Here is a 12,111-nt window from a genome sequence, read left to right as displayed (position 1 = left end):
GAACTGTTGGGGAACAGCACAGGGGAAAGGGACTTGGGGGTCCTGGTGGACAACAGGATGACCATAAGCCAGCAATGTGCCCTTGTGGCCAAGAAGGCCAATGGTATCTTGGGGTGTATTAGAAAGGGTGTGGTTAGTAGGTCGAGAGAGGTTCTCCTCCCCCTCTACTCTACCCTGGTGAGGCTGCATCTGGAATATTGTGTCCAGTTCTGGCCCCCTCAGTTCAAGAAGGACAGGGAACTGCTTGAGAGAGTCCAGCGCAGGGCCACAAAGATGATTAAGGGAGTGGAGCATCTCCCTTATGAGGAAAGGCTGAGGGAGCTGGATCTCTTTAGCTTGGAGAAGAGGAGACTGAGGGGGGACCTTATTAATGTTTATAAATATGTAAAGGGTGACTGCCATGAGGATGGAGCCAGGCTCTTCTCACTGGCATCCAATGATAGGACAAGGGGAAATGGATATAAGCTGGAACATAGGAGGTTCCGCTTAAACATGAGGAAGAACTTCTTCCCAGTAAGGGTAACAGAACACTAGAACAGGCTGCCCAGAGAGGTTGTGGAGTCTTCCTCTCTGGAGATGTTCAAAACCTGCCTGGACGCGTTCTTGTGTGATCTGATCTAGGTGGTCCTGCTCCAGCAGGACTGGATGATCCTTTGAGGTCCCTTCTAATCCCTAACATTCTGTGATTCTGTGTAAACTTGTTTGTTTTCATTTTGTTAGCTCATACTCTGTTACATATAGAAGAAATCTAAATAGCCACCATAGTGGTAGCTGTAGCAAAGCAAACAAAGTTTGTCTGTCACAGTAGAGGACTTGCGGACTTTCTGGGAATACTGGATTTTTTTCTTTGTACTCTTTTAACCCCCAACACAAGGATCTCGGAATACTATATAACAATGCGTGAAATGCTGGAGCTTTAGTTGTTTCTAGACTTACTTTTCTCATAATAAGTGGCAATTTCAATTCAATATTTGGGTACAAGTCAAAATATTTCCAAACAAGAGAATATTTTCTGACCTAACGTTCTCCCCTAGATAGCACTTCTACCACTAAATGACTTTCTTGCTGCTCTGACTTGTATTAAAAAATCTTCCTTCTTTTTTCCTTCTCTTAAGTCTGTGTTTCGGACTGTCATACATATGTGTGTGATTATTTTTTTTTACTGCCTACACTTTTGTTGTATACTTCCCATTGAAAAAGAAGAAATTGTATTTTCTCCTTATCTTTCCTTTTGTTAATGACCTTTTTTTTGTGTTTGTTTTCTTTGCTTTTGACAAAACTAAATTCTTCAGTTCAGGGACTGTTGCTTTTACAGAGTCCAGATCAGTGCTGCAATATAAGCACTTACAATGTTATGTTTTGGTTATGTGTGTGGAGCTGGGTCCCAGCTTATGTCCAAACTCAATCAGTGGAGTTCTGTGATTGAGATCCTCTGGGAGCCAAGGTATTACTGAATCTGACACAGAGCTGGCAAGTTGTTTAAAATCTTAACATATTTGAAGTTAATGACAAATCCTTATGTGGTTTAATAGTGCTAGTATTTTGCCTTGGGGTAGAAAAAGAATATCTCTAAAGAGGTTTCTAAATAGAAATTGATAACGAATTTTAATAGCTGTACATCCAACCCTCAGATGTTTTGTAAATTTGAAGTGCATTATATGTAATTTTAACACATTAATCATGCTCGCTTTTGTCAATACTTCCAGAATTACCATACATAAAGTAGCATTTTGAAATTATGCAAGGTGAAATTCTTAATTTTCTAAAACTCGTATCAGTACATATCTAATTAGCTTTTTTAAAAAAATAACATAATTTAACAGTAGGATGACCAGTTTGTGTGATGCTTTCTTATACAGGTGACAATCCTGGCCAAGAAGTATGTTTGTTCATATTTAAGCCTGTTGGTGAATTCTAAGGATGATCTCGCATTGGCTTATATTCTAAATGTCCCTGACAGAGGACTTGGTAGAGAAGCCTTCACTAACCTAAAACATGCCTCACAGAATAGAAAAATGTCCATTTTCCTGGTATGTATGTCAAATGAAACTTGCTGTAGATCAGAGGCAATGAAATGGATCTATAAACATGAAATGTTGCTTTGATCTCATATGCAAGACTGACATTTTTGCAAGCTAAGTCAAAAACCACTATAAACATGGTTTCTAGGTTAAAAAGATGCAACAGATGTTTTATGTGAAGAAATGGATGCTTGCTTGGTTATGAGAAGTAAAGATGCACAGAAAAATAATTGTGTGCATGTGTACCTCTAGAGTTCTAAAATGTGGTATTGTAAACACAGGCATTTAGATTTAAACACAATTTAGATTGTTCATCCAAAATGTGACTGAAATCTTGAAAAAGTTTACTATCTTAAACATGATTACAAGATATGCCTCTTGTTATTGCTTTTAAGATTTTGAAGTCTGTAAATCCTGTGAAGTGTGATCATGAGTATCCATATCAAAGAAAAAAGACAAAGGAATAAAAAATGGCATTAGAGTACATGTTGCTGCTTACCAAATACCTCTAAAAGTAATGAGATTGGGTTAAATAAATATCACAAAGCAGCAGTAACATTCACAAAACCAGGCCACTAACAATGCATTACAATGCTTTTCAGTTTTGAAGTGCTGTGAGTATTTTGGTTAAATAGTAAAACAGCATTTTTCTGTGTGTTTGTTAAACTTGAGACATCTGAAACCCAAAGTATTTCTGTGTACAAATTGCTTTTCTTCAAGCAATCTGGTGACAAAACCCTACCTTTGACATGTATGCTAGAACAGAGGCCAAAATTCGAAAGGGCAACATTGCAGTTGTTTCAGCTTTGACTCAGAATTTGGGGAGGGTAATGCTTTCCAGCCCTTTGCAGCGTGATCAGTCTTGAAATACTCTTCAAGATATGATTGGTATGGAACACTCCTGTTCATTTTATTCTCAAAGGCACAGAGCTGGGAAAAAACCCTCGGAACAGCGGTATACTCTTTCCTCAATGACTTTGTATAGAAATATAAAAAGCTACAGCATCAATGTTCTGTGCTCACAGGGGCTTAGTTGCTAAAGAATCTAGTTTGATATGTGAGGTGTGTTTATACTTACAGTAGGTGTAGTCAGCACAGAGTCATCTCAAAAACAGTTGGAATAAGATGAGTAAGAATTCTTTCTCCAAAGAACCACTGTAGGCCCTCATATTAGGAATAATCAAATTCTGCATGCAGTGGCCTCAGCACAGACAACAGCAGAACAAGGGAAAACAGTATGAGTATGTAACAGTCACTGAAGCAGCTGCATTCTGATTTTTGTGCTTGAATAAATAGGGAAAATTTATGGAATCTCAGCTCCAGGATTAATTATTGTAGCTCCTAATGCTCTGTTAACATTGTATGAAAAAGTATGTGTGTTTGGACTGGATTATAAATCCTCTTCCTCACAGTTGCCAGAGGGGAAACTTCTCTACCGTGTAAAGAAGTTGTCTTTTCTGGCATCTGTGACTTGTAGAAATACTGCAAAGCCAGAATATTTTCCATTGGGAAGGAAAGATCCTGTGAACTGTACTTGATCCACAGGAAATCTTTAGCACAAAGGCAGGAATACTGGCAGATTTGTTTTCTTTGCTAGAGTAATTCCAATTGTACTCTTTCCAGTTCTAAGAGCTTTATAATTTATAGTCTGTATAGTCAGAAATTAAAATTTATATGTAGAATTAATGTTACTGCCTCTGTCAAGGATACTGGATTGTTATCTTTACTTTCCCTTTCTGGAGAACTGCTAATCTTTTTATTCTGACTGTTGCCTTAAAATTTGAGGAGTTGTCCTCTAAGGCATACTGCTTTTGGGACATCTCTTGTTTTCAGTGTCTTTGCAGTTTATAAAAATATATGGAAACATTCAGATTTGGGTACCTGTGATGACAGAAACCTTAACTGTCATGTTTTTCAGAAGCTTTGAGTGTGCGTTATTTTTGTTTGCACCTCTGAAAATGAATATATTACAAGGCCAGGTTGGATGAGGCTTTGAGCAACCTCATCTAGTGGAAAGTGTCCCTGTCTGTGGCAGAGGGGTTGAAACTAGGTGATCTTTAAGGTGTCTTCCAACCCAAACCATTCTATGAAGTCAACTTTTACATGCTTATGCTAAAATTGTTCTTGGGTCACAGGCAGCCCTCTGAATATAAGAGTGGTTCTTGTGAGGTCTGCATGAGCACTTAAACAGCAGCAGCAACAAAAAAAAAATTCTATGCCCTGTATTAATAAAGTTCTTTCTAAGCTGTCAAAAAGCCAAAGTAAATATCAAAATAGCTGGGTCACTGTTGATTTGGCTTGTGATTTTTTTTGTTTGTTTGTTTTTTAATACTGCTGCACTATTTAAGTACTGATCTTGTAAACATTTATGGTGAGATGTACAAAGCTTGCCATTAAGAAGTATTCTATTGATTTCAGTTAGATTATTTCTGCTATCAACTGCTGTTATACACTGCAAATCTGTAGGAGATGCTCACTTCAACATGCGAATGTTTTGCATATGTCTACAGTTTTGTATTTCTGAATATTTCCTAATAGATGGCAACATCTTTTATCCGAACCGTGGAACTCGGAGGAAGAGGCTGTGCATCTTCATTATTTGATCCTTTAAGAGCTCACGTAAAGGGGCTTTCAAACTTTGTTAATTTTATTGACAAGCTGCAAGAAATTGTTGGCGAAATCTTAAATCCAAGGTAATAGAATTTCTGTTATATGTTTGTCTTCAAGCACCTTTTCATTTTTTCTTGTGCATGTGTCTCAAGGAGAGGAAACGAAAGGAAGTCTAATTGTTTACTTATTTAATATTTCAGAGTGAATATTTACAATTTAAACCTTATTAGAAAATGTAAATGTTTGGAAAAACAATTGAGATGAGCTTGCAGATTTTTGAGGTTATTCTTTGTATTAAATTTTTACCTGATCAATGTATATATGGCTACTTGGTTAGTTCCCTACTTGTAAATAAACTTCCAAAAATTTTAATCTTGTGAGTCTGGTAAGTACATAAACTGATATGTGCTTTACTACTTGCTTTTTAAGGACTTCCTTTTTGTCATTTCGTTGTGTATACCCTTATATAAAGGAGTCTTTTTATTGCTGCTGCTGAATGATGACATTGATTATTTAGCCTTTCTTTTCTCCTCTTTATAACTACATAAGAGAAGCCTAAGAACTATTTCTTGGTAAGGCTCTGGTGAAGTCACTGACTTTGGATGTTTCTGAAGACCTGAAGTTAGCCTTTTGGGCAGACTTATAAAAGTGAGATTAATTAGAGAGAAGTGTAAGTGTAACACAGGAATTTGAATTGGTGAGTGCTGCCATTAGTACAAAGAATAGTGATTTTTTAAGTGTTACAGAAGTTAGTAATTTTTTCATTTATAATCAGTAATATTTGTATACAAAAATTCAGCAAACCACCTGTAATAGTTCTGTCATTGATACTAAAGAGTCTTTTTTTGTTCAAATTGAGTCTAATCCACACCCTTGAAAACAAATGTTATAAGCAAACCATAAACATTATTTAAATTACTGTTCAGATTGCACTGAAGCTGGAGATGGGAAGTATTTCTGAATTTATTTTGCAGTTTTTGTTCTACTTTAATTCTGCTTCTTTTTTCTTTCATTTCAACATCCTGGATGCCAGAGATGTGCTATCTGTGCTTGTGATGAAGTAAACTTTTGACTCAACATCTAATGTATTCTTTTTTCTTTATTTATTGTATCTTATCTGGCACTTGATAAAAATAAGAAATGGAAAATCATTTATGTGCATGAACTTTTTAGGGTGGAAAGACCACTTTTTCAGGTATGTACAGTTCAGCAAAATGTAGCATAAAATGCTGCATCTTGTTTATTACCTCTGTTTAAGATGTGAGGAAAAATCAAAGTGGGATAGTTGCTGGGAATTATAATTTTCTAATCGGGAGAATTCTCTAGAGCTTAGAAATTCTTTTTAGCATTCAGCTATTTATTCTGTTGCTTTCTCTTTTATCCTTGTTAATGTACCTGCTGTCCTTTTCCTCAGCATTCCATTCCTATTGTTGTCATTCTGTATAGATAGTATGACAATCTATTTCATTTTGCTGTGTAACTCTTGTCAACATCAGATTCTGGCACAATCATTAGGTTGCATGTATACATGTAGGTGATGTTGGTTGTATCACTGACGAAGAACAGAAGCTAGCAGTACTGTGGTGTTTCTAGTATTTCTTGTACTCTATATGGACTTTATAATCTCACGATGTAAAAAACTGCTTTTGTTTTTGTATATGTATCTATATAGTGCTCAGTGCTTACAGAAGTAAGCAGAGGGATCCGGACAGGCTGGATCAATGGGCCGAGGCCAATTGTATGAGACTTGACAAGGCCAAGTGCTGTGTCCTGCACTTGGGTCACAACAACCCATGCAATGCCTACAGGCTTGGGGAAGAGTGGTTGCAATGCTGCCCAGTGGAAAAGGACCTGGGGATGTTGGTCAACAGCCGGCTGAATATGAGCCAGCAGTGTGCCCAGGTGTCTCATCCATTCCCAGGTGCAGCTCCATGCACTCCAGCTGATCTTTGACATAGAGGGCAACACCTCCTCCTCTTCTCCCCTGCCTATCCTTCCCAAAGAGCCTGTATCCTTCCATTCCAACACTCCAGTCGTAGGATTCATCCCACCACGTCTCTGTGATGCCAATAAGATCATAATCCTGCAGGTGCGCACACACTTCTAACTCCTCTTGCTTGTTCCTCATGCTGCGTGCATTTGTGTAGAGGCATTTAAGTTGGACCCCAGATGAATCTGACTTCCTGGCTGGAGTGACTGGAATTCCTTTCTGCTGCTCTTCAGGTGCTTCCAGTGTATCTTTATCAAGCTTGATATTACCCCCCTCCCCCTTTGAATCTAGTTTAAAACCCTGTCAATAAGCCCTGCCAGCTGTTGTGCTAGGACCCTTTTTCCCCTCTGAGAAAGGCAAGTCCTATCCGGTGCCAGTAAGCCTGGTGCCATGTGGCCCATCCCATTGTCAAAAAAAGACGAAATTGTGGTGATGACACCAGCCATGGAGCCACGTGTTAATGGATTGGATGCATCTGCTTCTTCCAGTGTCACTGCTCGCAACTGGAAGGAGAGAAGAAAAGGTAACCTGTGCCCCAGATCCCCTTACCAGCTTTCCCAGGGCCCTGAAATGTCTCTTGATTGACCTTGGACTTCATGTTTCGGCTTCATCACCACCCACATAGAAGAGCAATAATAGGTGGTAGTCCGTGGATTGTACCAGGCTAGGAAGTTTCCTAGTGATGTCTTTAACCTGGGCTCCAGGGAGGCAGAAACTGATGCACTCCATTGCAAAAATGTTTAGAGAGCTAGTAGAAAATATTCTATTTCCTTAATTTGCTTGAAAAGCCTAACTTTAGTAAAGATATGAATTAATTTCAAAACAAAAGCTTTGTTGTCATAAATTTGTGCTCTGTAATGTGCTTGAAAATGAATGCATTGTTGAGGATGTTATTTCATTGACCGTACCTGCCTACTTTGTAGAAAGTGAAAAATTCTGAATGTGTTTAGCTGTATGAGACATTAGCATGTTTCTATTTAACAAAACATTATTTGGTAAAACCATCAATATGGTTTCAAAAGACGTTTTTGACATTTCATGGCAATCCCCCCAAATTAATGATGTGAAATATCTCCTGGTGTTTGAATATCAAGAATATGTTGTTAACGCTGTCCGACTTTTTGATATTGTTACTTTTTTCTCAGTATAGTGTGGAATTTGTAATGCTTGTGAAATGCCCCAAGAGTGCAACTGGATAAACATTATCTTGTGACTAAATGAAAGTTTTATAGAAACATTGAACTTCCCAAGGTAAATTAAGAATTATCTTCTAAATCAGCCTGGTGATCTGGCTGATAGTATTGCAGAATGCCTAATGAAAACAATGTTTTCCTAACTACTCTGGTAAACTAGAGACTCAAGAGTTACCAGTCTGTGTCTTGAGGCTAAAATGAAAAACTTGCTGTAAAATATGAAAAAAAACCAAAGTGACTTAAAATTCTAACTCCAAGTCACGTTGGTTCTAATTGTTTATAAATGTAGCTAAATACGTCATGGAGTTGTTCACCTGAGGAATATAGAACCTTTTGCCTTTATCCAGTTCTCTATAGCTTGTAGATATTTCCTGTAGAAATAGTTACCATCAGTATTGGGGTGGTGCTGCTTTGTGGCAGCTAATATCGGCATTCATCTACCTATTTCCCAATCCCTTTGCTTGAAAAGGAGAAAGAAATGTGCTTGCTGTTGACCCTGGGGTCTTAGAGTCTGGGTCCAGATGTGTTCAAGTCTGGTTTTCATCTAGGGTGGTGTTGGTGCAGTTGTTCCCAAGATCAGGGATGAATTGTGGAGTTGGTGATTTGATAGCAAGAGGGTTCTAGATCAATCTGGGGTTCTAGATCAGGTTCTAGATCACTTTTTGGTTCTAGATTGGAGTTCAGATTGTTATGTAACTAGTTCAGGATTCACTTTGCTTACTGGTCCCTGATTGTTATGTACTCAATTTCATGTTCAGGAAGATGGTCTTGAACTTGTAGAACACTTGTTGGGTCCAAACAGTTGTTTTGTTTTGAATCACAGCCTAGCTTACTAGTTGGTCCTAGAGCATGTTCTAGATCACCTTATGGTTCTAGAGCAAGTACTAGATTGGGTCCTAGATCACTCTATGGTTCTAGACCAGGTTCTGGATCAGGTTCTAGATCACTGTATGGTTCTAGAGCAAGTACTAGATAGGGTTTCCCATTGCTTCTTGGTTCTAGATTGGGGTTCCAGGACAGCAGTTCATTCTAGAGGAGAGGGTGGGTTTTTCTTTTGAGAGGAAGGCTCATAGAATGGTGATACTGTCATCCTCCCATAACTCTTCTAAGTTTGTGGCCATTCTTTTCTCTTTGTAGAGCCAGCCATGTCTGACAACTGGTGCATTAGGATTGCTCTTTATTGAGTTTGATCTCAACATATCTAATCAATTTCTTTTCCTAAGGAAGAAGGTTTTCTACAAATGGCATTTATGAGATATATAGCCTCTCAGCCTCCTCTCAAAGACCTTCAATACACTCTGGTTTAGAGCATCTCCTATGATCAGTACATTTTTCATCATTTTTACTAAATCCATCTTGCTATAGTATAGGCCATATTTTAAATGCTGTCTGTCAAGGAAGTGAAGTGTAGATCACTTCCTTTCTCCTTGTACCAGTTTTATCTATATTCTAAAAACCTTATAGTCATTCTCAAGCTTCCTTCTCTAGATAGAAGAGGTTTCTCACAGCTCATATTGTCTGGCTTGCTCATCGTTTTCATTGCTCTCCATTAGACTTTTTCTTAGTCTCTTCATTTTTCTCTTCAAACTTGTTGCCCAAAACTGGACACACTGCTGCCACTGAGGCTTTATCAGGTTACTCTGTGTCTTGAAAGTTACATTCCTGTTTGTACATTCCAATATGGAATTTGCTTTCTTGCAATAGTGACACATTGCTGACTAACGCTCGGCTTGTCTGCTGAAATAACATCTGTAGCCTTTTCTATAAGGCTGCTCCTGCTCCACATCCTTTACTTGTGCGCTTTATTATTCTTCCATTTGAGCCGAAGTGTACTGCTGTCGACTGGTTCCTAACAATTTTCACCTTTTTTGGTCAGTATTTGCTCCCATTTTACAAGATAATTTGATCTTGACTTATAGCCTGCCCTACCCACAGCAACCTACTCTCACACTATGATTTCCCAATCAGTTTTGTAGATCTACACAACAGTGTCCTCCTGTGAATCACACTTCTTGAGCTTATCTATGTCACGAGAGACAACGTCATGTGAAACTATGGCTAAGATCAGGAGAAGGTTGCATTTTTCTCCTGTCAAAAGCAAACCACTGGATCTTTTTCTGAAGAGGTGTATTTGTCAGTGAAGTCGGTGATTGTTGTACCGTGACGATCTGGAAGCCCTTTTCTATTTGTATAAATGAGAAAGTGCAGTACGGATCCATCCTTCTGGAAATCCTTCTCTTTTAGGCCAGACAAAAATGCTTCTTGCATCTGGAAATCACTAACTTATTGTATTTCTGGAATGACTCTTTTCAAGTTCATAAAAGGTGTGCGTGACTTAAAACTGAATGATGGAAAAGCATTTGTCTTATTGGTTACTGCATTTGTTCGTTCATATAGATATGTGTGTGCATGTTTAAATATATATATATACACACACACGCAAAGTCCCCCCTGACTTTGTAGAGTAGCAAAGTGGTAGGTGGACAGTAAATTTTTTTCTTAAATTGGGCCCGGACTTGGCTGCAAGCGCTGACCACTAGGTGACACTATTGTACAGCTCACGGTCGTAGCTGTTTAAAGTTGGCCGTATTGCTTCCTTCAACGCGTATCAGCGTTTGTGATGCTTCAGAGTGGGTCTTCATTTCAGATCTGTGAGCCGTCTTCTACAATCAATTGTAGAAGCTGTACAGCTTGACTTGATCACGCATGTGGATTAGTGCATTGAGCTTTCAAAATGCTACTTCTTATGTGTAGATTTTGTTAAGCTGTGATTGCATCTGGAGATGTAGTAGTATTTTAGGAGAGAAAGCGTACGAGGGGTTATCTGGTCTTGTGCTGAATGTTTGAGATAATTGGATAGTGTTCACGCAGCCCTGGAGTTTTGTGTTCTAAAGTTGCTTTGCTAGAAAGTTGTGCAAGCATGTGCAAAACATTGCCTGTAGAACTCCTTAATCTTAGGATCTTAATATAATTAAGGTTGGAGTGAACATCAGGAAGTTTTGGCTCAATACCCTACTCAAAGCAGGGTCAATTATGGAGTCGGCCTAGGTTATTCAGGCCTTTATCTAGTCAGGCTTTGAAAACCTCCAAGGATGGAGACTGCACAATCACCTTCTTGGCAATGTGTTCCACTGCTTGAGTGTCCTCGTGGTGAAAAGTTTTTTTTTCTATGTTGAGTTGGGACCTCTCTTGTTTCAATTTACGCCTGTTGTCTCTTTTCCTTTCACTAACTGCCAATGTGAGAAGCCTGGCTTCATTTTCTTGGTTACCTTCTTGTACGTATTGGAAAGCTGTTAGTAAATCGCCCTGAAGCCTTCTTTTCTCCAGACTGAACAAGCTGTTCCCTTATCTGCTTCTCACAGGGCATGTCTCCCTGACCACCTTGGCAGCCCTCTGCTGAACTTGCTCCAGTTTATCAGTGTCTTTCCTGGACTGGGGGGCCCAAAACTGGATGCAGTATTCTAAGTCTGGTCCAATGAGTGCTGATTAGAAAGGGATAATCACATTCCTCAGACTACTGGCTACACTACTGTTGATGCAGCCAAGGATATTGTTGGCCTTCTTTGCTGCCAAGGCACACTCCTGGCTCGCGTTTAGCTTGCTGAACGTACACCAAGACTCCCAGGTTCTTTTGCACAGAGCTGCTCCTCAGCCTGTACCATTGCAAGGGGTTATCCTTTTCCAAGACTTTGCATGTCCTGTTGAGTTTCTTATGGTTCCTGTCAGCCCATTCCTCCCATCAGTTTAGGTGTCTTTGCATGGCAGCTCTGCCCTGAAGCATATTGACCGTTCCATCCAATTTGATGTCATCCACAAACTTGATGAGCATGTATTTTTATCACCGAATCACTGCCAAAGACATTGAAAAGGGGAAAAAAAAAAAAAACCCAAACAGAACCAAACAGGTTCCAGGATAGGCCCCTATAGCAATCCATTTGTTACTGTCCTCCAGATATAGTACATGTTTATTACCTTCTGAACCTGATCATCCAACCAGTTTTCAACTCTAGTTGTGCATCCATCCAGACTCTAACACCCAAACTTGTATGTTCAGAATGTTTTATGACAGTGTTGAAAGCCTTGCTACAGTCAAGCTAAATGGCATCCACCATTGTCCCCTGGTCTGCAAAGCTAGTTGTTTTGTTATAGGAGGCAAACAGATTGATCAGGCATAATTTACACTTGATAAATCCACACTTACAGTTGCCAGCCACCACCTAATCCTTCACATGCCCAGAAATGTTTTCCCAGAGGACTTTTTACATTATTTTCTCGGGGAACAAAGTGAGGCTGATGA

The 12,111-nt window shown here is 39.0% G+C and overlaps 1 protein-coding gene across 2 annotated transcripts in view; it reads left to right on the top strand.

Annotated features, from left to right (window-relative positions):
- Nucleotides 1-12,111, top strand: part of PARPBP (PARP1 binding protein) — a 53,844-nt gene that overhangs the window by 11,342 nt on the left and 30,391 nt on the right. For both annotated transcript variants that reach the window (XM_086610306.1, XM_086610305.1), the window contains exons 4-5: nt 1,860-2,030; nt 4,560-4,714. In XM_086610306.1, coding sequence (XP_086466432.1) covers nt 1,860-2,030; nt 4,560-4,714 — 326 coding nt within the window. The remainder of the gene's footprint in view (nt 1-1,859; nt 2,031-4,559; nt 4,715-12,111) is intronic.

This window comes from Tauraco erythrolophus, chromosome 4 (assembly GCF_009769465.1).
Source record: "Tauraco erythrolophus isolate bTauEry1 chromosome 4, bTauEry1.pri, whole genome shotgun sequence".
In the NCBI taxonomy this organism is placed as follows: domain Eukaryota; kingdom Metazoa; phylum Chordata; class Aves; order Musophagiformes; family Musophagidae; genus Tauraco; species Tauraco erythrolophus.
This window is presented reverse-complemented; position numbering and strand designations above follow the sequence as displayed.